Here is a 23641-nt window from a genome sequence, read left to right as displayed (position 1 = left end):
GAAGCTAATAAAGTGGCAGCTAAGCAAACAAAAAAGGGGTATCCTCTCTCTCATTTCCTTCCATTCTCTATTTTTTTCTACCCTATTAAAATTATTGCATTATCGGAAAATGATAAGTTCATAACCTACCGTATTTAATAGAGTGAATTTTTTATTTTGAAAAAGTAACTACATACTTTCTTTCAACTTTAAACACACTCGTAGTTTTATTTCTTTAATAAAAATAAAATAAGTAAATAAAAATTAAAGGAGTTTGAAATTAAAAACTATGGAAAAGGTTAACATAAATTCAAGTAAACCCTTAATAAAATACTAAAAATCAATTAAGCTCGACCTTAATTCACGCTTAATTGAGTCTTCATTGTTAATAAAAATCAATTAAGCCTCTTTATTAATGATTTTTGTTTTAACCACGTTGATCGTTAAAATCAAATGACGAACCAATTAGATGGCAAAATGTAACATATTCTAATTTTATCTTCTATTTTTCTCATAAAAATTATAAAAATTCATTAAAATTATAATAAATTATAAAAAATACTTATGAATTTTTTTATAAATTTTATAGGTTTTCAAAAAATTATAAATATTATAAAAATTACAAAAAAATCTAATAAAGCCTAATATATTATAAAAAATTACAAATTAACAAAACATATTTAAAAATTATAAAATATATTAAAGTTTTAGAAAAATTAAAATTATAAAAAAGCCATCTAAATCCCTAAAATAATAATGAACATATAACATCAAATCAATTGTTCATAAAAATTAGAAATTGTAATAATAAAAGTTAATGTAAACCCTTAAAATCATAATGAACACCTTACACCAGACTAATAGTTGAATAATGGTCATTTACACCCTTAAAACTTTTTTTTTTGCAACTATATAATTTCTTGAAATAAGAAAACTTTTTTTTTTGGTTAATTCTTCTTGCAAGTACATACTTTTTTTTAATTAAGAAGGGTTAGAGATGATATAATTGTTTTATGTTAATTTCTTTTAATCTTTCAAATAACGATCGAGTGCTTTATAACAATGAGCGCTTGTTATTCCTTTTATAGATAAGTTATCTCTCCTCCAAACCAATCCCTCAATGCATGCTCTAATAGGGTGAGTGTATGCTTCTTTCCTTGCAAGATCCATTGTTCTAACACTTCTCGAAAAGAAGTTTAGCACTCCATGGTGTTTTTGAATTTAATTTTGCAGATATCCTCGTTTCGATATAAATTGCAAAAAGCTTGTTTGGAGCATCGTAGTAGACGAAACCTATTTGCAGAATTCATACTTTTTATTATTTCAATTAAATACTATCCTGGAATAAAAAAACTGAAGGTGACTTAACTACCTTTTTTAATTTCTTCTAATCTCCCAAGTGACCGAGTGCTCCGAGTGCTCCATAAATAATGAGCGCTTGCTACCTCTCCTCCAAACCCGTTATGCGCTTTCTGGTAGCATGAATGCGCACTTCTTTCCTTGCAGAAAGTTTAGCACTCTACGGTGCTCTTGAATTTCATTTTGCAGTTGCACTCAATTTCTTTGATTTGAATATGATGAAAGCTTGCGTACTCAATTTCTTTAATTCGAATTTTGTGAAGCCTATTTGCAACATTTCTTTGAGTTGAATCAAAGAATTTGATGAAGCTTTTTTTTGTTAGCATCCATAGGAGTACTCAATTTCTTTAATTTGAATATGACGAAATGGAAACTCGATTACTTATCGAGCCTCAATGGTAGAGTAATTTTGGAACGCGACATGAATTAATAGTTTTCTACGATTTAGTACTAACATGCATGAGCCTCTATTTATAGATTGATAGAGTAACCTTACAACACGATATGAGTTAATAGTGTTTTGCAGTTTAGTACTAAACATGCATGTCTGGTGAACTACCTACCTTTAGAAGCAATAAATACATGCCCCAATCACGCCAGCTATGTGAACAAAATAAAAATGAGACTTTGCCATTCTTTTCAAAATAGCACTTAAATAACGAAATTTCAAGGAAAAATTTCAGAAATAATTTAAGTTTATACATATATTGAATTCTTTACCACTAAATCTTATCCTAATAAACTGTGCATCATCATCTTTACAAACTTACTAGCAAAATGCTTCTGGTTTTTAGTTTTTATGCATTGTTTAAACTCTTAAATGCATTTCAACTGTGAATAACTTGCCATCACTGCCATGCATTTTGGATGAATTTATTATTGTTCAATGAACAAATATTTAATATTCATACAAATACATTTTTCTTTTTGCAAGATATATGTGCAATTCTAACACACATTACTACAACTTAAAAGCGTGCCATCGTCTTGCTGAGATTAAAACCACCTTACAAAAGGAGCTAATGAGCCTTGAATTTACTCCCCAAAGCATACATTTGTAAAACGTGCAACTTAGTTTGAAAGAAGAAAGTTCCAATAAGGGCAATTGCATTGTGAAGCCCACTCGTATAAACAAGCAACAGTTTAAAAATGATTAAACATCATTCTTTTTCAAGTAGGCAAAGCACAACAAGAGTTAAAGCAAACTTAAATGGAACATGTTTCTATGCCTATGTAATTACATGAAAAGAAAGGATGGGATGAGCAGCACACACAAATCCCATGGATGCAGAGGATGAAACAATTTCTTACAGGTAAAACTCATGTCAGGTCATTTTCATCCAGTGCTTCTTCCTCACCTTTAGCAGCTTCTTCCTTTAGTTCAGCCACATCACCAGTAGGCAACTTCCTTGCAAGCTTTATGATCTGCACACACAATTTCATTTTCTCACTCAAATTGTCTGCAATTGAAGGAATAGCATTCCATGTCCCGAATCACTGTCTATCTGCTTTGTAAGATTAAAATGAAATATAGACAGGTACATTCAAAAGCAACCAAGATTTTCAGGAGTCCCCACTAACACCACCTTATGTTTTTTTCTTTAATGCCTTCTTCTCTTAGCCAAGATGATATGCAGAGTGAAAATCATATTCTAATATCTAGTTTGACCACTGAAAGCTAGATGATAAGCGAAGGAGAACAGCATCAACTAGAAGATGGGAGCTACACTGTTGTGTATCCCACCATCCCATTCCACATTGTAGAAAATGGAAATCGTACACTTTTTATTATATATTTTAATATACAATGAGTTCAATAGGAAAATGCCAAATTAAATCAACTAGGACACAATAGAAACAACAAAATAGAAGTATGCTCCACTTAGCCCTTTTTCAGGAGAAGAAACTCAAATGACAGCTTATAACAAAAACCAAAATCTTCCAACTTCAATGATATTTTCCCTTTTCCTACCATGGTCAACTTTATGATCTCAGTTCTTTAATTGGCTATATAAAGGTTCAAAACGCATGTATTTATTATATCTGTGGCCCAGGTGTGCATGGACATGTGCTTTAAATTTTGAATTCCTTTATTCCCATGTTAGTTCTTTAGAAGATCCTCTAAGCCAAGGGCAACTATAAGCCAAGTATCACATAAACTGCATGGTTTTAGGCCAATTAGAATCTTCCATGGTTGCATAGGTCGAATCTTAGGCTAAGTGATTTAATCCAACTATAGCATGCAGAAGATGAAATGTCCCCACAAAATCATTCACTTTATTGTAGGAGAGGCACATGTATTTCCAAAAACAAAGGTGCAAATGGTCAAAAAAACATACCACATTGTCAAGATTGGAAATAGTACTCGACTGAGCTACACGTTTGATTTCTTCTACATCACCTTCTGTATAAGCAGAAAGAAGTTTACTAGCACAACGGTTCTGATCACTTCTTAAGAAAGCATCGATTCTGAAAATATCCATAGACAATAGTAGTTTAGATCACCTTTTCTGTAAGCAAATGTCATTATCTTTAAGTATAAAAGATAAAACAGGAAACAAAAACAAATGGGTAGACAGTATTGTTGGTTTCTTCTAGATGCTTTCAGCTACAGCATTAATCTTAAGGATACATAACGTAACTGGTTTTCCTTTATGTGGCAGGGGAGACAACATTACGCCTTAAAAACCAAACATTGAAATGGTAGGAATATATGATGTGATTTTCACAATAACAATCAAAAAACAAGTTAGAGTAGCAGGAAGTTTAACTATCATCATTCTATTGCTTGATGCCTTTAATATACATGAAAATGCTTAACAACATCCATTGGGGGCATAATATTGTAATAATAAACAAAAAAGTTTCCAAAGTCATCAGTGTAAAGAAAATTGTGAATGGGATCCACATTTTTTTACACTTAAGGGGAGAGGACAGAACTTTATAAAATAAGGGGAAAAACACAATTTACAATACAGTAAGACTACAGGGCAGAGAATCAATGCTAGTGTTTTGATGCATTTGGTAGACATATAGATTGACAATTTTTGAGAAAATTCACATAGAAAACAAACACCTAACATGCGTTTAGTTCAATTTTGTCTAGGTGCTGAAGAATGAAGATATTATTGACGGTTGTTTTCAGTTGCTGGAGAATCACTTTTTTCATGCAATGTCTCATATGATAGTGATGAGTACCTAAATATCAATCAAAATTAAAATGATAGTGCACTAACAAGATCAGCCAGTCCAGAGCCGCTAACCACATTCCTGAGTACTACAAATGCCTCAATACATATTGGTTTGAAAGGTAGCTCAAAGATAACTGCACTTACTGTGAACAATCATTGTAGCACTTCTCTGCTTGCTTTAAGTCATGAGCATAAAGATACACAATAATTGCACTCAGATACGCCTGAAATTATATATATTAGGGTTAGCAGATTGTTACCAACAAAGTTCCTTTCAGTAAATGAACAAAAGAAGAAAATGTTAGTGTCAAACAAGCAAAAAGAACAACAGCCTTCAGATGATAGCAAGAAGGTGATCTTTATTAAATCACATGGTACACAGATCAATAACACCTCATGGGATTACGTTTTTATCACATATACAAAGCTATACTTTGTTAGAGATGGTGCATAAAGAAGTAACCCGAATTAAGTAGAACCATGCAGTAAATACCACTTAAGGAAGTAAGTTTCACAATACTTAAAATCAGATTTAAAAGTCAGTTTATTCATGAAAAAACTCAGTTTATACAGGCAAATAGGTATATGTCACATCTTCCAGAGTCAACCAAAACTTGTTGGGAAATTTGATTTGGAAAGCACTTTCTTGATCAGCATACCAAGTCCAAGATAGGTGCCTTCAATTTGAGAAAAGAAGGAATCTTTTAGATGGTTTCAGTATATAGTCCTAAAAAAGTTCATGCAAGACTGTCGCCACTAGGACAAAAATCCTACTTTCATCCTTGCAAAAATGTTAACAAAAAAGAAAGTTTTGTTTTATCTCCTACCAGCCACAATAAGAAAGAGATAAAGGGTTGGAAACATAAAATGTTCTGCAGAAAGTAGCAAAAATATGTATAATGGAACTAAACTGCAAGTTAATTAAGTCATAAAGCAGTTCAACACCACTACTTCTAAAAGCATACATGGATTTAGAGAGAAATTAGCAAAAATTAGCCACATTATACTTCTCAGGAAAAAATTATCAGCTGACTTACAAACAAAGGAATGGAATGGCAACGAATGGATATTTAGTAATTACGGAAATAGTTGGGCTGCAAAATATAAAGTCGCACCTTGCACTGACTATTTCTAGCATTGCACTTGTCAGCTGCTAAGCCCAACCTCAATAGGAAAGTAGCAGCATCAGTGAACCTGAGGATAACAAAAACATAAATAATGCCTACTCATATAAGGTTTGCTTATATATGCAAACAATGTAGTTGCCTACGACCAGATTCTCTAAATTTACAAGCATTATAACACATTTGACATTTCAGTCATGAAGCAGTGCATGCTGCCAGGAGTTAACATGGATAGTGGCTTAATGAAAGAAAAAAATACTTACTAGAAGTGCAACTAAACAAAGACAAAAATTGGCTTAAAAAAGGAATTACAATTCACACGCTTTAGGTCTACTCAACCTGAACTCCATAGTTCCAGACTAGAGACAAAGACACATAAAACCATTTGAAATCCTTTAGCCGAAAATAGGTCCGTATTTAACTACGAATTAATGATCATATGGTAGTAAAATCAAAAACTACCCTCCAGTTTTTGGTTTTTTCTTTTATTTTAAGAAACAGCAGTATTCTAATTTTAGGAATGTAATACACCACAAGGGTGTAACTTTCATTTATCAATCCTCTGAATGAGGATTTAATATATTGCCTCTCAACAGATTAAGAAGCAAATCCTTACTTCTCAAGTTTTACATAAACACTAGCAGCAGCTCGAAACAGATCAAAGGCCATCTGTTCCTTTCCATCATCTTCAAGAATAACACAAGCATCGGTATATAGTTGAACAGCATCATCAGGCAAAGCATCCTCCAAAGCACTACAAAGAAAAAGTACTAAGAGATTAAAGAGGAAATTGCAGTTGTGATTCAGTCTGTGATGTTGCAACTATATTGTTGCATGTGAAACAAAGAGATTTTTTCTTTCTTTTAAAGGTTTCTTGAAATGATTATTGATTACACCAATTAATTGACAATATTAAGCAGAAAAGCACTAGGAAATAAATACATGTATAATACAAATAAAAACAATTACATCCTGCATGAATATTCATTTGAATGCATATTGGCATTGGAAATCAATATTCTCAAGTGATCAATAATAATTCCATAAACATGAAAGAGGAAAAAAGAATGAGTGAAACCGGAATCTTTGAATTTGAAAATTCAGAATATTCCACGTCCATGATATTTGGGCTATGCTTTTTCAAATTTCATGAAAATACCAAGAAATAAGATTAATTCATGATATTTTCTTGCATATTGTAAATAATAGTGTTTGATAGCCAATTCGAATCAAATAGCATATTCACAGATGTGACAGTAAAAAGAAACTATAATGACATTGGAAAGCTGATAAAACTCCACCATCTCCTATAATAAGTCAACAGTGGAGGAGAATGGTGGAGTCATATCAAAAGCTTTACAAGATGGACTTCAGTTGACTATATAAGATCAAGCAAAAGCACTTAATGGCGCAAGTTCAACTTCATTTGAACTTAAGAACATTATGTCAAGTTCCATCTAAATAAAAAAGTTGACCATATATGATCAAGAAAAAACACTTAATGGAGCAAGTTCAACTTCAATTGAACTTAAGAATATCATGTCAAGTTCCATCTAAATAAAAATAAATGTGTATACGCAAGAGTACTAGCTATAATTGAAAAACCTGAATTGCAGATTAGTAGAGTTGAAATGATGTAAATCAGAATTCAGACAACATAAGGTTCAAGCAATGTCCATACCGGGCAGCCTTGGCAAGTGAATCAGATGCAGGTTGTGGTCTGTCACACTGCATGTATAGCTCAGATGCCCTTCTGTAAAAGTCGATAACCTCAGTCCAGTTGCGTAGTTCCTTTGCTAAAGCAGCAGCAGACTCCATGTGTTTAGCAGCATCCCAGGGACTGATTAGCTTATAAAGGATGTAACAACGGATATATATTTGCCTTCTATTTTTGGTACATGAACCCTCTATTATACCATCCCTGTCTCAAGATTCAAACTTTAGACCTCCAAGTTGAAGTCTTTAAGTATATACACACTGGATATGAAATAGAAAGAATAGCATTAAAAAAATGTATAATATAAAGTGAAAGAAAAGAATTAAGGATACGAAGCTAGCATCTCTTGTCCTTTGGAAGCTTTCTCGAATGCCAACTTTGCTTTCTCATAATCCTTTGAAACTCGAAATCCATTTGCTACATACAGCATGAGCATCAATGAGAAAAGCCATTAGAACCATGACATTTACATGATCAATTTTGTAGTAGAAAATTCTTTTAAAAAATCAACTAAATATTTTAGATAAAATCCTAGATGTCGAATAATAAGTAGATAGCATACCAGCTTGTTCATATAAAAGAGTAGCACTTTTCCAATCTGCACTCCACCTTGTAAGACTTAGCTTTGTTCTACAAATATAAACAGATTAAGACATTAGCTAATATTTTTCGATACAAGTTGGGTGATGCTTATTGATTCATTTTGCCACTTTTCCCCCCTTATGTACATCAAATCAATTTGATCAATTTAACTCTACAAGCGATGGGATCGGATATCAAAAACCAAAAAGTGCAAATCTAAGAATCTTAAGCTAAGTAAATTACAACACAACCTCTAAATATACATACAAGTAAGAGCTTTAGAGAGGGAGAGAGAGAGGAGGCTAACAGTTTGTCGGCTTTGGAGATGAGCTTGTTGGGATCGGAGCTGGACATGGCGTCGGAGTTTTACTTTCTATGAATTGTGTTTGATTGGATTGGACTTTGTTTAATTTTTACGACTTTGATTTGATTTTATGCCGATTCCGTATGTTGGGGATAAAATTAAAATTTAAACGCAAAGAAACTAACATTAAAAAAAAAAAAAAAAAAGTTGTTGATAGAAAAGTGGGGGAAAAAAAAAAGAACACAATAATCATGAATTTTTGTTAATTTAATAATTATTTATTTTTTGATGAAATATTTGAATCTCAATTTATTGACTGAAATATGTTAACTTTAGTCATGAAAAATATACCAACTCAAGTTTATTTATTAAATGAATTTTAAATATAAAGGTTATTTTTTATTCAATAATTTTTAATTAAAATAATAAAATTAATTACTTATAAAATTATTTTATAATTATTAAAATAAAATGTTAAATTGCATTATATTTTTATATAAATATATGTGAAATTTAATAGATTTTGTAATTAAAAATAAAGAAAAGTAAATCAATATAAATAATAGCAAAATAATAATATTTTCATTTAAAATTTATTTAATAATAGACCTTAACAAGTTAATGGGATTGTAGAGGATGAGTTGTTAATGTTATTTTAGGGATATGTTAGTAATTTTAAATCATAAAGAGTATTCATAAGTATCTTTTTCCTTTACATCGAATCAAATTATCATTATATGCTACACGGGCCTAAATCAAATTATTTTTCCTTACAAATATGACATTAAAATTAATTATTGTCAATATTCACTAATTATAGTTTTAAATCTTAATTAGATGTTTATGTATTTCAAGAATAATTTAATTTTGAATCAGAATTATATCAAAAAGAAACTAATACTTAATTTTAATAATACGCCAAACAATTTATATAATAAAATCTAATAATTTTAAATCTGAGTTAATTTCCTTTTTCATCTTGAATGGCTATATTGGATTTTGGCCACTCATCATTTTCCTTTGGTGATACATTTTTGCAATATAATTTGCTATATATATTTTACACCGTAATTTGCTAAATCTTAAAATTAGGATATTTTTAAAAATAGATATACAAAAAGCCTAACATTTTAAATTATATTTTTGCATCAACTATCATATGCTTTATTCTAAATACGATAATAATCACTTAATTTAATCTTTTATTATTTCTTTTAAAGCTGACCATTTTAATATGTAAATAATCCCTAAAAAGTTGGAACTAATTTGAATGATAGTTCTTGCCTAAAAAAATAAAATATTATTTGCAAATATGACGTAGAAAGCCTGCAAATTGACATCATGACTACCTGCAGTATCCCATGAACAAAGTCGACTTACTAAGTTATTAAAGAATTAAAAACAACAGTAACAGTGCTAATCCACGTTACCCAATTAAAGCCAGCCATCAAAGTCTTTCTAAGACCTTTAGCCAAAATACACAACAATCACTGATAGACATGGCACTCGAGCCAAGTCCCCAGCACCGTTCACTGTAATTAATTCCACTACACTATATGGATGCTACATATATTAGGTCAAAGGGACACATTTACTTCAGTCTAATTATCTCAAACAACAGACATTAACAAGTTCTTTTTTTTTTTTTTCTTTTTGACCTAATCAGAAATCTCATCAGGAATACATGGCCAAAATGAAACCAACAACATTTACCATGTAGCACATAAAACTACAGCTCCGTTCCTGAACCCTTCCCTGATTGATTCTCATTTCTGATCGATATTCCAGATGAAGGATTAAATTGCTCTCCCATGAAAACTGACTGCGATTGTTGATAGGAGGCATTTATGCTCGAATCTAGTATCTGGTGTGGAAGTACCATCTCCGGTTTAGCAAATGCTCCAGCCATGCTCACCCGTTGCTTCTTCTTCAACATCTCCCCTTTAGGACTCCCTGCTGGAGAACCCACATGGCAACCAGAATCTGGGGTCAAAGGCTCATGATGAGATGAGAAAGACTCATCTACAGAGTGGCTCTTCGCAGAAGTTCCTTCTTTGGCAGCCTTATCCTGCAAAGGAGATTCTGAAGTTGGGGCTGGAGTTGCAGGGTCAGTCTTCTTGTCAGATTCCAGGCCATTGTCACCCAACGCTGGGACTGAAGCTCCTGTGCCAGGTGCTTCTGCAAGGACTCCACCAAGGCGCTGCTCTTCAATAATCTTCTTTAAATACTTTCCTTGAGCCTCTATCCGTAATTGTAGCTGTCTCTGCACCTGTTGTATATCAGAGGTGAAATCTGTGTTTTGAGAAGACAAGTAAATGAAACACCAAAAACTTAAAGCATGTGTCACTGCACAGTAATATAGCAAATTGCACCGGTTTCTTAATAAATACAGAGAAAAATACTGAGCCCGAATGTTGTTGACACTCAATACCATGCTACTCCAAATAGCAAGTAGAGCCAAACAAACATAATAACAAATTAATATTAAATTTGCATTGAGAATACATGCCTCCAGTTGTTCATGTAAGCGCTTTTGCACCTCCATCTGCAACTTTAGAGCTTCAGTAATTTGCATGCCACTGCAATCAGGGAAAGGAAAAAATTCCTTCAACTCAGATATATAATACTGAGTTTTATAGATAGTGGTATAAGAAAGGAAATTACTAAAAAATCCATTTGATTCTAGACACAAGGCATAATAACTAGGGGTGATAACATGTAACCTGCCTCCTACATCGACTCTTTAAAACAAAACAAGATTTGAGGTGCCCAAGCCGACAACCAATATTGAACTAAAGAACTGAAGCTAATATTCAACAAAATACCTGCACCGCATATTTTGATGAGAATGATTTGCACACCCAACTTCAAAACTATAATTTAAATGAAGATTAGCTCTGTCCATTTTTTAATCATTAATAACAACCAATTCAATAACTAAAATTATTTGATTATGTTGAAGAATTTAATACCTTAAAAAGTAATCCACTATCTTGAGGATATAAGGAAATAAAAGTATAATGTTACAATTAAAATTTGCTTACAATGTCAACACAATAATATCAGGTCAGAACAACAGGAACCAAAGGTGTCTCTATACAAACCCAATTTGGATTAAAATTTTGCTTTACCTGTTCACAGGTACCAAAACCCTATTTAACCAGCCATTTTGATATGACTGACAATTTCCAGAATGTTATCTTTATTCCAGCATACCTTAAGGTTTTCTTATGCATGTAAATATAAAATCTACCATCCCAAAATTCAAGAAACAAGTTGAAACTAATAATTACTCTTCTGAAAACTGGTGAATATATATGAAAAAGGATAATTTCAAAAACTAAAATCACTGAAAAAGCAGCAGCTTCACTTACGATGAACCATCCAAATTGGATAGCATATCTCCAGTTTCTTTCTTGTCAGGCTTTTTACCTTCATTAACAAATAGAATAAACAAGCAATATCAAGAAGAAAAGTTTTGTACAAAACAACCTGAGTTATAATTAAGTATGAAGAATATAAACTTCAAGAAAACAACATTTTTAACATCAATTTACATCTACATAAAAAATAAAAATTGATAAAAGAAACTTACCATCAGAAGAAGAATCAGGGAGATATTTCGCAAGTCGATATTTCTGGATGGATCAGAACAGTAGGGTTAACAAAAGTCATAGATGATACATGAACCATTCAACAAAAACCTCACTTCCTGGGGAGCTCCAAAACTATGCACATAAATAAGTATAGTTCTTCATTAGGTTGAAAAAAGAATTATACCTGTAAATGGCTTTTGACATGGTATATTGTCAAACCCTGCACACCCATGACTCTAAGAACTCCTTTTGGTGTGGCTCCTGAGAGGGTAAAAAGAAGGAAACTTGTTTCACCGTTATACACTTTTACCATATATAAACATGAAAATTTTATGGTAATTAAAATTTCTGCATTAGCACGTCCATGAAAAAATTAAAGCCACCATGGTAAATAATGGTTTCTCATGCAACTTAACAGGAAATGTTTTATGGATAATTCTCAAAAAACAGGAGACTAGATGAAACAGAGATGCTCAAGTTATGAAATCACTTTTAACCATTTAAGTTTCCAGGAATTAGAGAATTGGTTTTCCTTCTTTCAAAAATATCTTACTTCATCAATCTTGCAGCAAAATAAAGGCATCATAATTTCCAACCTTTTGCACCCCTTTTTTTATGGCCAACCTAGTCATTACAAGCACATACAAATTCAGGATAAGAATTAAATATTAGCAAGGGTGATCATTAACGAGACTCACGATCTGGCCCACCAAGTTGAGCTACAGCATCGACAAAGCGGTCATGGAGCTCATGTGTCCAGCGCAATCGTTGCTTCGATGCAAGATTAGGGTTGCTGGAGTTTCCTCCACTTACAGGGTCCATTGAGCTAGCACCACAATCTAAATGCTGACCATGAACCAAAGAGTTGCTGCGAACTAAACTTGAACCTGGAACAGTCTTTGGATGATACATTTGCTGTTCATCTACAAACGATGGGAATAAAAGATACATAAAGACCATAATAAATGCAAAGCACAGCTAGATTGCATACTAAGAAAGAATTAAATGCATCATAGAAGCAAATTTCACAGTCTCACAGAGGTTGGTGAAGAAAGCATGAATAGAAGGATTATTAGCACCATTAGCCAACCAACCCCATAATGTTTCCTCCTCTTTTTATTATTTTAGCATTTTCCTCAAGCACCTAATGACGCTTTTCAAGGTTACTGTTTTAATAAATATCATCACTAAATGCATTTATAACCATCAAATTATCTGTCAACTTTTGCAGTTAACAAGGAAATATTTCCATGATATCACCTTAACAGAAGTTGCTAGAAAAACTTCTATTGTCAATGTAATTCATGTGATAATGAACAAAACCAAAGAATTCATAATAAGGAAGACCGTGATTGAAATCAAATGTAATCATAAAGGCAGACTATAGCGAGCCGTGACAAGTCACAAGTTTCTAATTGGTCAAAATATATCCTTCAAAAATAAACAACAGATTAGAGGAAGAATCATCAGCAATATCTCCTTGCAATCATAAACAACCCTAAACCATTTCCATAGCTACTGAATTTTCCTGTTACGCACTAACATTGCATATAACTCCCCATTTTTGCCTGTCTCGATGCAGCTGAGAACACTCCATCCATTTCTACCCTTTCTCCAACCATTGAACTAAACCACCATAACATATGTAATACAACCCGTGAAACAGTCTTAAAAGTTTAAAGAGATCAAGGAAGTGAAGGTGTCAAATAGAAAAGAAAACCTAAGTTTTATCCATTGTAAGCAAATATTAGGTATACACATTGACTGCTTCAGTCTTTCACATATTTACCTGATTTCTGCTTCTAAAAAATATATGTTTCCTAAAACCTGCTGAGTTGTTGGAGGAAATTAGTTTTATTCTGTTCCTAATTTGTTCCATAATTACAAGATTAAATATTCAGTTTTGATTGTTTTCCTAGTTTTTAGAGTTGAGAATTCATGTTTCTTTAAGTCTTATAAAAGCCCTCTGACGTACAAACTAATTAAATAAGAAATATAATTTCTTCATTATATCCCCACTGTCCCTGAAATGGGTATTAGAACTAGGAAAATTTTAAGTTAAAAGAGGCAGAAACACACAAAAAAAAAATGAAGTGCGTAAGTTTATACAAGCAGAAAAGGGGCGTCCAGCTGATTGTTATTGTATACTCGAAATATGAATATTCTTAGCATACAACTCAAAACAAGAAAGGTGAAGAAAAGAGATGATTTTTTTTTTGTTTGCTTGTTTTTTCTTAGGTCAAAAAAGAGATATGTGATGCAATCCTCTATCATATAAAACCCTAAATTAGGAACAAATTACAGGATAAACAAACATAATTCCTAATTCTACTCCATTCATTGAACTCCAAAATCGAAAAAGAAAACTGAAAAGAAAGGTAGAGAGCAGTTAAAGTTTGGAATATGGAGAGAGGAGAAAGAGGAAAGCAAAGCAAAGCAAAGCAAAGCATACCAGAAACAGATCTATGAGCATCCCACCATAACTTCAATGTCACGATGGCTTACTTAACTATAATTTAAATGTTCTTTAGTGTTTTTTAGCAAAAAACAGAATTACCAATTTTTTGGACCCCAAAATCAAAGCCAAGTAGCCAACGAAAAGGTCCAAAGACGCAGACCAGACGCTTATTTCTGCTTTCCTTTTTTTTTTTCTTCACATTTTCGTTTTAGTTTAGCATTCTTTAAAGCAATTTGCTTTTCGGCCAGACAATTTTTTTTTTTTGGGGTAAAAGTTCTCTTTGATCCCTTTAAATTTTAATATTGAGCAAATTGATCCTTCTCAAAAAAAATTCAAAACAATTATTCATTGAAATTCGAAAGTGAGCAACTAAAGTAAATTAATAATAATGTAAATATTTTCATCTATACATGTTTTTATTAATATAATAAAATTTAGTCCTTAAATTTTATATATTTTATCAATTGAGCCTTTGATTTAATAAATTTAGTCCGAATATTTACACATTCTTTCAGCATTTATACAAAATATATAAAAATCAAGAGCTAAATTTATTATTATATCAATTAAAATTACTTTCAAGTATTTATTACTGGGTGATTATTTGAAATATTACTGTGTTCTCATTACATACTTAATAATAATTTTTGTGTTTTTTTAATTTTAAAAGCAATTAATTATAAACTCATAATGTTTAATATCAATAAAATATTATTAAAAATATATCAATAAAAATAAATAAATTGTTTTTATTTGTCAAGGTTATCATTATGAGTCGAAAACAATAGTATCATAGAACTGATAAAGAAGTATTTAATTAATATTTCTATTTAGTATTTGTAAAATTATAAAGAAATTAAATATTGGCCTGTAGCGACCGGCCTTCCACAGAATCTACCCTGTTATATTCCGTCCATTCCTCAATGATTCCGGTAATTTCTGTCTTTTCTCGTCTTGACTGTTCCGTTAATTAATTATTATATCTCGTTTGTTTTCTATTTTATGTGGCCTTTCCATTTCCGCCCGTCAAGTGGAAATACCGAGTGGACTGACCCGGTGGTTAAATTGGTTTCGCTGATTCGATCATAGATCCGATTCGATTAAATAAATTATTTATAAATTTATTAAAAATTTTGGTTTTACCAACTCAATCGCCCGATTTAACTGATTTTTTTGTTCACTTCAACCGATCAATCGATTCAATGCAGTCTAGACCAATACCCCCGGTCCAACCTCCATTGAATCATAACCTTAGATGCCTGCAACACCAAAAGTTAAGATCGAAGAGTTAAAACCAAGAATACACAAAGTTCATTCCTAGTTTGGAATTCAGAGATTCCATAAATTTCCAATAAAATCAGCATACGTCAATATATTCTAAGAGACTGACTACATGTTTTTGATATTTTAGAGCACTGCATAAGCAACTTTGGATTTACAATTTTGAGACAAACTCTCACTAATAACCAAAAGATATATCACCATCTTTTTTCACTTGATACTATAATAATAACTTGAGCAAACATAAAAGAGTAGCACTCATTTTACATCTCTACATTCCATAACCAGTTAGCCCTTGGGGATTAACCCTGGTATCACCCCATATCACAGATCCTGTTGTTGCCTCCATGTTGACCATCTTTTTCTTCCCTTCAACAGGTGATCCCTCCATTGTTAATCCTCCTGGACTCTCCTGTGAAGTTAGGCAGCTTTCAGTAGAACCATCGCCCCTCTGTGAATGCAGACCGGATGGCATTTCTTCTTCCTGGTCGCATGCATTCTCCACCTCAGCGGATTGGGAGGAGTAAAATCCCAGTGGATCAACAGAATAATTTCTCAGCATCTTACAACCAAATTCCAGGTTATCTGTTTCGGTAACTGCACCACTTCCAATAAAATGATCGGCAAGCATCTTACAAGCTCTCTCAAGCATGGCCATATATTTTCGTTCTGCATCCTGGCGAATCTGCAAGTGCTTTTCAGCCTGTACAGGAAAAACATAATGACATTACCCAGCTTGAGAACCAACTTGACAATGATCCTGAGGGTTCTATCAAACATATTTGGTAGGCTTTTCCACTATCAATCAATTACTGTTTGCAAGCATGTATAAGCCTCATTACAAGTTTCTCCAGACAACATTCACAAGCTCATAGAAGTTATTGAATTGCATAAAACCCCAGATATATTCAAGATGAACTGCAAAATATTCGGTTACTTCACAGCCACGTTTACAAAAGAGAATGTACTAGAGAAGGATGAAAAAGATTACCTCAAGTTGCAAATGTAATTTACTCTGTACTTCCATCTGTGCCCTTAATGCCTCCCTTACCTCATAACCCCTACACGTAAAACTCATTTACATCCGGAACTTAGCTTAAAATTTGACATACTAGCAACAAAATCATACTTTTCACACAAAAGATGAAAATTCTCACTCATTCAAGTCAGCAGTTGACAAGTTAATTGTAGAATTATTGGTTCCAGGGCTTTCTAAAAGATATGAAGCTGACATCCCTTTATGAAAATCAGAAAAAGAAAATTCAGTCTCAAGTTTTAAATACTTATCACAGATTACCTTATAAATTAATACCCAAATACACATCCATCCAATTCAAATCAGTCACCAAAATATTTTAGTTCACTTTATAAATCTGAAAAGATAGACAATGAAAGTAAATCATTTTGGTGAAAGAAACTTAAAATTAAGATTCAAATTAGCCAGATTCATTTACAGTAGCATAGAAGTATACACTAAGAAAGAAAAAGAGTTAGAGCTGAACCAACCATCTTTTGGTCCCTCACCCATATCCTTCCCTGACTGCTTACCTAACCTGTATTTCTGTACGACAATGAAAATATCACACAGTATAATATGTCCAGAAGAGAATCATTTCTAACAAAAACTATGAGTTTGTAAAAAAAATTTGACTAGGTAAAAATTGAAAAGAATGAAGAAACCTGCAGGTGACTCTTTAAGTGAAAAAGAGTCAAGCCTTTCACATTCATTGTCCGCATGATAGCCTTTGGTGTAGCTTCTGCAGTAGTTATGCTATGCATTATCAGAAGAAATAACATAAAATACAGAATTCATTATAATTATGATTAGCCAAAAATAGACTTAACATAAAAACATAGGCTGAATCAGATACTCAAGAAGACCAACAGTTTATCACATAGCTAAGAAAGGAATATTCCAACATTATAATGCATGTAAGAAAATAATTTGACAAGGACAACGTACATAAGACTAACAAGTACTGGTAATGGCCAGCAAAAACCCATTATGGTACAAACAGGCAAACTTCTCAATTTCAGGGGAAATATGCCTATGTTGGGAAGCAAGATAGTGACAACCATTAAATGAAATGAATTATGTTGCTTTGGAATAATGGCATGACTGACAGATTGGTTGTAAAATTGGAAGAGTTACTCTTATCACTATTCTAGTAATTATTATTTTAATTAGCAACCTCGTAAGAAATAGCGCACAACTTATAATTCATAAGTTTAAGTTGTTCCTTAAAATCAAACCAAACCCAATCAATAAGCCCTAATTCTAATATATTTAGGGTTGGCTACAAAATAAAGACAAAAAATTACATTGAACACATAAAATCCTTATCATCCTAGTAACTATCATCCTCTCTTTAAGTTCTATATGTCTTTTTTCTTTCCACTCCTTAAACCTTTTAACCTATGCAACATCAATTTGCTCCATTCTTCTAATAGATGCATCACTCCATCTGCTTATGCGACCAAACCAACATAAACAAATTTCTACTAACTTAACCTCTATAAGAGCTATCCCAATTTACAGTTGGATATACTCATTTCTAACTCTATGCTTCCTGGTTTTGCCGCACATACTGCTAGGAACTTGGATCTTAGATTAGAATAAGCTGTGCAATGCCAAATTAAGTTTAAGATCAAATCAAGTTTCACTTGGTTTCAGCAAAATCAGCTATCATTTAACTACCTAATTACAATGGCAAATTAAGTTTCTTTTTTTTTTTTGGTCAGCTTTGAAGGCAATTCGCCCACAAGTAAACTAATAGCAGAAAATCACATCTTTACAGCCAGTTACAGAGTTTTTATTTTCACAAATGTCGGGCATCATGAAAATAACCAGGCAGATAATGCTTATTTCTTAATGTAACATAAATAAAGGTGGTTCGGATTGTAAAATTAGAGGCGATGAACAAAAACCCAGAAAGAACTACTAAAAAAGAAAGAAAGAAATTGAAAGAAGAAAAAGGAAATCCTACTGTTAGGGCCACCAAGTTGAGTGACGGCGTCGACGAATCGGTCATGGAGGTCAGCAGTCCAACGGAGACGAGGCTTAGGATCGGAAGTCAAGACGAGGTAAGGCTCTCCTATAGCTTTGCGATTGAGATTATTAAGCATTTCTTCTTGTGATGAGAGCCTTGAACTTGGATGATACATATCCATTTTTGTTGTTTCACTGTAACAAATCTCACATCCACCCTGCTGCTGATGGCCAAGCTGCAAGAGGAACAATCGAACAAAGGAATTGAACCGCAAATGGTTAAAAGCAAAAAACAAGCCACTCAAACCGCTGGGGCTGGGGCTGGGGCTGGGACTGGACTCTTGCTGTTGCTCCGACGCCCTTTACAATTTAATTTATCCATTTTCAACCTTCTACTTCCATACTTGTTCTACTACTCAATAATTTCCATTTTTCTTTCTATTTTTATGCTATATACAGTATAGTTTGGAATTAAGTTTGATTGGTAAATAATTATTATAAATATCTATTTACTTACAAATAAAAATAAAAATATATATTTATAGGTGAAAATACTGTCTAAACTTTTGTTATTTAAGTTTAGAGTAAACTACAAAAATAGTCATTTTTGTTTGCTTCAGATTACACTTTAGTCACTTATATTTGAAATGTTACGTTTTAGTCATTTACGTTATCGTTTTGTTACGAAGTAGTCACTCTACCGTTAAGCTCTGTTACCTCCCTAACGGCAGTCATACGTGGCAGTCCAAATAGGTTTTAAATGCCAACTTGGATGTCCTACGTGACAATCTAAATTAATTTTATTTAATTAAAAACCTATTTTTATCTCAGTAACTGGACATCCAAGTTGGCATTTAAAACTCATTTGGATTGCCACGTAGGACCGCAGTTAGGGAGGTAACGGAGCTTAACAGTAGAGTGACCACTTCGTAACAAAATGATGACGTAAATAACTAAAACGTAACATTTCAAACAATCTGAAGTAAACAAAAGTGACTATTTTTACAATTTACCCTTAAATTTATTAAAACCAAAGTAATTATTCATTATAATATTAAAATATTAACATTTTTTATTTTTAATAATTCATTAATTAAGTTGAATTACTAACAATATTACCATCATTTCTTCTTCTTTTTTCTCCATTTTTTTAAAACATAATTTGCTTTGCCATTGTGATCAAATAAAGTATGGTTGATGGCCAAATATACAAACAAATAAGTAAAAATATAACGAAATTCCTATATTTGGAGTCGATTGTATTTTGTTCTTTTATTTAAATAAATAGGTAAATAATCTCTATGCATTAAATTAAAAAATAAATCGATCATTTCTATTAAAAATTCCATCTATATGCACTGTTACAAACATATGTGATTTAAAAATATTAACTTTACTAAATAATAAATGATATTTTCTAAACAATCCTTTTAATAATAGGTACTAATTTAATCATATTGTTATAATAGAGAGCATTCACCAAGGGTGGTTGCTGGACAAAATAGAACTGCACAACCTTTTTTTTTTTATGGAAAATTGCATAACTTCTTGATTAAATATTTTTCATATTAGATTCTTTTTAATCATTTCAACATAAAAGTCATTTCAATCAAAGAAATAAATTTGTAGTCCCAAACTACCAAAATAATCACCTTATAATATATATATATATATAGTATTAATTAATGGTGTGATTTTTCCAATCCCAACCAACAACACAATCAACAAAGTCCTAAACTTTATCCTAACTGATGGAATAATTGACTCAAATGAACAATGAAGTTCAAGTGTTGCACCAATAAAATTAGATATCTTGAAAGATTTTGGAGTATATATTATAGAGGATAAGCCATTGGATTGAATGACCAAAATCCCTGTGGAAAATGAATGAAATGTGAAGCCATATATCTACAGTGGGATTTTGGGGTAGCTTGATTTCAGATTCAGAACCTGTATCCATGCAAATGCTTAGCCCATCTTCTAGCCATGTAAGGATCATGGTAATCCCAATTCTCAACACTGCTTGTCCTTCCCCCAACAATGTTAATACCATTCTCTCTGTTCCCATCTTCTGTTTCCCTCTTATCCTCTACACTCACCATTGTTTCCCCTGTTTTCATGCATTCTTCACTTCCTCCTTCCACATAGCTATACCCTACAGATACATGTACACACTCACCTAAGTCCATTAATATCCTTCTCTCTTCGCCACCTCGTAGATCCCCAAGCCTTATGATCCGCCCTTCCTCCCCAATTCTCAATTGAACTTCTCTAACTACACCTCCCAATAATTGTGTTAGGAACTCTTCAAATTCATGCATTACAAACCCATTAGAGGTGCCAAAGCCGAATCCGATGTGAAACCGATGTATAGGAATAGGGAATTGAAGGTTCATGGCGTGGTATGATCTCGTTGGACTATCAGACAAATGTAAGATGCATGACTGTGGATTCTTATGTGCACGATCTTCGAGTATCTTTATCCCTTTCTTGAGCCCTTCTATTGGATCAGCTTGACCCATGTAGAAAAGGCGATCGATAACTTGTAAGGCCGTTCTCTTTCCGTAGGATGTCATGCACCGGAGAGGGAACACACGTGCTGCAGCAGATGAGTATGTGACGATGGCCAAACGATCAATTGGTCGGAGGGAGAATACCACTAATGCCATGGACTGTTTTAGAAGCCTCAAGTGCGGTCCGTTGGGGCTTGCAATCAAGACCATGTCCGTAGCTCGTGGATGTGCTAATTTTATGCTGAGATAGGCTGGTCTACTGTTTGAGGGGGAGCACATGTAGGAAGGTGTTTGTCCACTTGGTGGTTGCAACTGTAAAGTTGATGAGGAGGAGCTGCTGAAGTGATGATGATGGTGATGATGGTTTGAGACGTGCCCAACTCCCGGCATCTGAAAAGATGGATGTGAACCGGGTTGATGCCGAAAGCAGCAAGGGTGAGTCAAAACTGTTGGTTGGAGGGGAACCAAAGCTAAATCAATACGGGGATGATTTTGAGTGTGATCAGGCTCAATAGGGTCATCATCATCATAGCGTGCTGATCGAAGGAAGGAGCGTCTATGAACCCGGAAAGTAGCAATAGAATCGTCCAGGATACGAAAAACAGGGTCATTTTGGTTGCAAGAGAGTGAACATGCAGGTGGATTTAAGTTGCGTGGCAACTGGGTCCAATGAGCACGACAAATAGGGCAGGTGATGCTACCATGGCGAACATTCGAGGATATGCAGGAAAAGTGGAATGCATGAGAACACTGAGCTGTAAATATTGCTTGCCCTGGACTGCTACCAGAACTGTAACTCAGAACCTCCAAACATATTGCACATATATTCTGCAGCAATCCACAAATAGTGAAAGAAAATCCATGTTAAACAATCACGAAATGAAATCGATTGAATGTTGCCATCATTCTCAGGATCTAGATAGCTAGAGAATGAAATTTTTCCTGTGTTACCAAAAGCTAAAAATACTATATAAATATCACTACAAAGGTATAAGTAAATATCATAGTAGGAATTTCAGCAAACATTTGTGATTAACATGTAAATTTTCTAATGTTTTGTGCAGTTCCAATTAGATTCACTGCGACAAATGTCCAGATCATGAATCTAGAGAAAAAGGGAACTTAGTAGAATTGAAGGTAAAGTAGCGAGTTTGTACAGCTCGAATAACTTACTCTCTAAATAAGATATCTCTCACACTTTCCCATCTCAACGATGAGAGGCGAGGGTTATCGGAATTCGGATTCTAAGAGTGTGTATTACTCTACCTTTTTCTACTTTAAAGTCACAAATTCCTAGCCTTTTGAGCGCTAAAATGTTCAAAGCCTTTGCCTGGGGAGAAAGGAAAGGATCACAGATGATGAGATTCGAAACCTAGACAATCGACCGCCACTTCTTAAGATCGGCTACACGAAATAACCGAGCTAAAACACTGCCTTCCTAATCTCTTTAACTGCTGTATAATCTCTACTAGTATCATATGAAATTTCTTTCAGAAAATTGAGTGTTTTTTAGCTTATCAAAAAGGGGTTACCTTAGATGCAAGGTCATTATGGTTGGTGATGGATTCTGCTTCAATTCCAGCTGATACTGCTTCAAACTTATTCTTTGGTTTCAATGGTGACATTGACATCTACATTCATTAACATAATAACATTAGAGCTGCCATCCAAAAGCAATTGAAATTGTTGCAAAAATAAGGAATTGGGTTCTCTTTGAATCATTCAATGCTTTTAACATTATGGACAACAAGCCATAACAAAAAAAAAAAAAGAAAAGATTAACCCAATCTTCCACATTCCATACCCCCAAAAGAAAAAGGGATCTTTAATCTAAAATATTGAAGCTAAAAAAAAGGCTTACAGCAGCAGGAGGAGGAGGAGGAGAAGGAGGAGTATTCTTTGAGAAAGAACCACATGCAGCGACCACCATTTTTTTAGCCGCTTTTTTGAGCTTAGAAGATGCAGTTGAACCTACCCCCATTGCCCTCTTTCTTCTTCTTCTTCAAGCTTCCAAATTTTGGTGATGGTACTGAAGATAACAGAAGGATGTGAAAAAGAAAAAGAGTAAAAGAAAGAAAGAAATAGAGAAACGGGGACAGAGGTCTGCAAAATCTGCAAAAATGTCTACCACTCTCTAAGGTCTTAACCAGCCCCTTTGTTTGCTGTTTGTTGAATGAGTGTTTGGTGTCACCTCCACTGTTTTTTTATAATATAATTTTCTAGAGCCATATATCATTGTATACTACACAGTACACGCCACCGTTGCCCTTTTTTTATGTAAAAAGATCACGACTATTCAACAAACGCAAATATTTCACAATAATATTGTATTATAAAAAGTGGTAGACTAGAGGCACATAGAAAGAAAACAAAAGGATGCTTCTTGGGAGGGACCACTTGGACACTAATATAATAATAGTAAGATTGCACCTTTTTTTTTCTTTGTTCAGAGCACTCTTTTGTTATTGGGGATTGGGCCTTCCCCTTTTTCTCTCAATTTCACTCTTAGCTCCTAAAGTAAAAGATGGATTGGATGGTCATTTTGCCT

The 23641-nt window shown here is 33.2% G+C and overlaps 4 protein-coding genes across 6 annotated transcripts; all 4 read right to left on the bottom strand.

Moving 5' to 3' along the window:
- Positions 1 to 2413: 2413 nt before the first annotated feature.
- LOC105773700 (gamma-soluble NSF attachment protein) lies at positions 2414 to 8427 on the bottom strand. Its single transcript, XM_012595784.2, has 9 exons — positions 8260 to 8427; positions 7933 to 8000; positions 7703 to 7787; positions 7335 to 7493; positions 6270 to 6407; positions 5645 to 5723; positions 4674 to 4753; positions 3678 to 3807; positions 2414 to 2763 (listed from the first exon to the last, which is right to left on the bottom strand). The coding sequence occupies exons 1-9, from the start codon at positions 8304 to 8306 to the stop codon at positions 2659 to 2661; spliced, it is 891 nt and encodes a 296-aa protein (XP_012451238.1). The 5' UTR covers positions 8307 to 8427; the 3' UTR covers positions 2414 to 2658.
- A 1186-nt stretch (positions 8428 to 9613) lies between these two features.
- LOC105773477 (myb family transcription factor PHL7) lies at positions 9614 to 14555 on the bottom strand. 2 transcript variants are annotated; one of them, XM_012595431.2, is made up of 7 exons: positions 14410 to 14555; positions 12551 to 12775; positions 12037 to 12113; positions 11852 to 11894; positions 11631 to 11688; positions 10766 to 10835; positions 9614 to 10525 (listed from the first exon to the last, which is right to left on the bottom strand). In XM_012595431.2, exons 2-7 carry the CDS (start codon positions 12762 to 12764, stop codon positions 9986 to 9988), a joined length of 1002 nt encoding a protein of 333 aa, XP_012450885.1. In that variant the 5' UTR covers positions 12765 to 12775; positions 14410 to 14555; the 3' UTR covers positions 9614 to 9985. The 2 variants fall into 2 exon arrangements, with proteins under 2 accessions (XP_012450885.1, XP_012450884.1); XM_012595430.2 differs by having other exon boundaries at positions 14305 to 14511.
- Positions 14556 to 15598: 1043 nt separating this feature from the next.
- Positions 15599 to 19018, bottom strand: LOC105773816 (protein PHR1-LIKE 2). Its single transcript, XM_012595958.2, has 6 exons — positions 18579 to 19018; positions 17272 to 17348; positions 17098 to 17152; positions 16749 to 16827; positions 16583 to 16652; positions 15599 to 16294 (listed from the first exon to the last, which is right to left on the bottom strand). The coding sequence occupies exons 1-6, from the start codon at positions 18760 to 18762 to the stop codon at positions 15863 to 15865; spliced, it is 897 nt and encodes a 298-aa protein (XP_012451412.1). The 5' UTR covers positions 18763 to 19018; the 3' UTR covers positions 15599 to 15862.
- A 1300-nt stretch (positions 19019 to 20318) lies between these two features.
- Positions 20319 to 23358, bottom strand: LOC105773741 (probable E3 ubiquitin-protein ligase WAVH2). Of its 2 annotated transcripts, XM_012595840.2 has the most exons (4): positions 23222 to 23358; positions 22955 to 23122; positions 22626 to 22724; positions 20319 to 21921 (listed from the first exon to the last, which is right to left on the bottom strand). In XM_012595840.2, exons 2-4 carry the CDS (start codon positions 23072 to 23074, stop codon positions 20524 to 20526), a joined length of 1617 nt encoding a protein of 538 aa, XP_012451294.1. In that variant the 5' UTR covers positions 23075 to 23122; positions 23222 to 23358; the 3' UTR covers positions 20319 to 20523. The 2 variants fall into 2 exon arrangements, with proteins under 2 accessions (XP_012451294.1, XP_012451293.1); XM_012595839.2 differs by having other exon boundaries at positions 22955 to 23293.
- Positions 23359 to 23641: the final 283 nt, after the last annotated feature.

Source organism: Gossypium raimondii, chromosome 6, assembly GCF_025698545.1.
Source record: "Gossypium raimondii isolate GPD5lz chromosome 6, ASM2569854v1, whole genome shotgun sequence".
NCBI classification, from domain to species: Eukaryota; Viridiplantae; Streptophyta; class Magnoliopsida; order Malvales; family Malvaceae; genus Gossypium; species Gossypium raimondii.
This window is presented reverse-complemented; position numbering and strand designations above follow the sequence as displayed.

Excerpts from the sequence above, each read along its gene's own strand:
- LOC105773700 (XM_012595784.2), bottom strand. The coding sequence starts at position 8,306 with ATGTCCAGCTCCGATCCCAACAAGCTCATCTCCAAAGCCGACAAACT. Across the intron at positions 7,494-7,702 it reads GGACAAGAGATGCTAGCTTC|TCCCTGGGATGCTGCTAAAC; the intron begins GTATCCTTAATT and ends TAAGCTAATCAG. Across the intron at positions 5,724-6,269 it reads GTTTATGTAAAACTTGAGAA|GTTCACTGATGCTGCTACTT; the intron begins GTAAGGATTTGC and ends TGTTATCCTCAG.
- LOC105773477 (XM_012595431.2), bottom strand. The coding sequence starts at position 12,764 with ATGTATCATCCAAAGACTGTTCCAGGTTCAAGTTTAGTTCGCAGCAAC. Across the intron at positions 11,689-11,851 it reads CCCTGATTCTTCTTCTGATG|GTAAAAAGCCTGACAAGAAA; the intron begins GTAAGTTTCTTT and ends TTGTTAATGAAG. Across the intron at positions 10,836-11,630 it reads TCCAATTTGGATGGTTCATC|TGGCATGCAAATTACTGAAG; the intron begins GTAAGTGAAGCT and ends CCCTGATTGCAG.
- LOC105773816 (XM_012595958.2), bottom strand. The coding sequence starts at position 18,762 with ATGGATATGTATCATCCAAGTTCAAGGCTCTCATCACAAGAAGAAATG. Across the intron at positions 16,653-16,748 it reads TCAACTGCTGACTTGAATGA|GGGTTATGAGGTAAGGGAGG; the intron begins GTGAGAATTTTC and ends TTTTACGTGTAG. Across the intron at positions 16,295-16,582 it reads AATTACATTTGCAACTTGAG|GCTGAAAAGCACTTGCAGAT; the intron begins GTAATCTTTTTC and ends TTTCCTGTACAG.
- LOC105773741 (XM_012595840.2), bottom strand. The coding sequence starts at position 23,074 with ATGGGGGTAGGTTCAACTGCATCTTCTAAGCTCAAAAAAGCGGCTAAA. Across the intron at positions 22,725-22,954 it reads CTCCTCCTCCTCCTGCTGCT|ATGTCAATGTCACCATTGAA; the intron begins GTAAGCCTTTTT and ends TAATGAATGTAG. Across the intron at positions 21,922-22,625 it reads ATAATGACCTTGCATCTAAG|AATATATGTGCAATATGTTT; the intron begins GTAACCCCTTTT and ends GGATTGCTGCAG.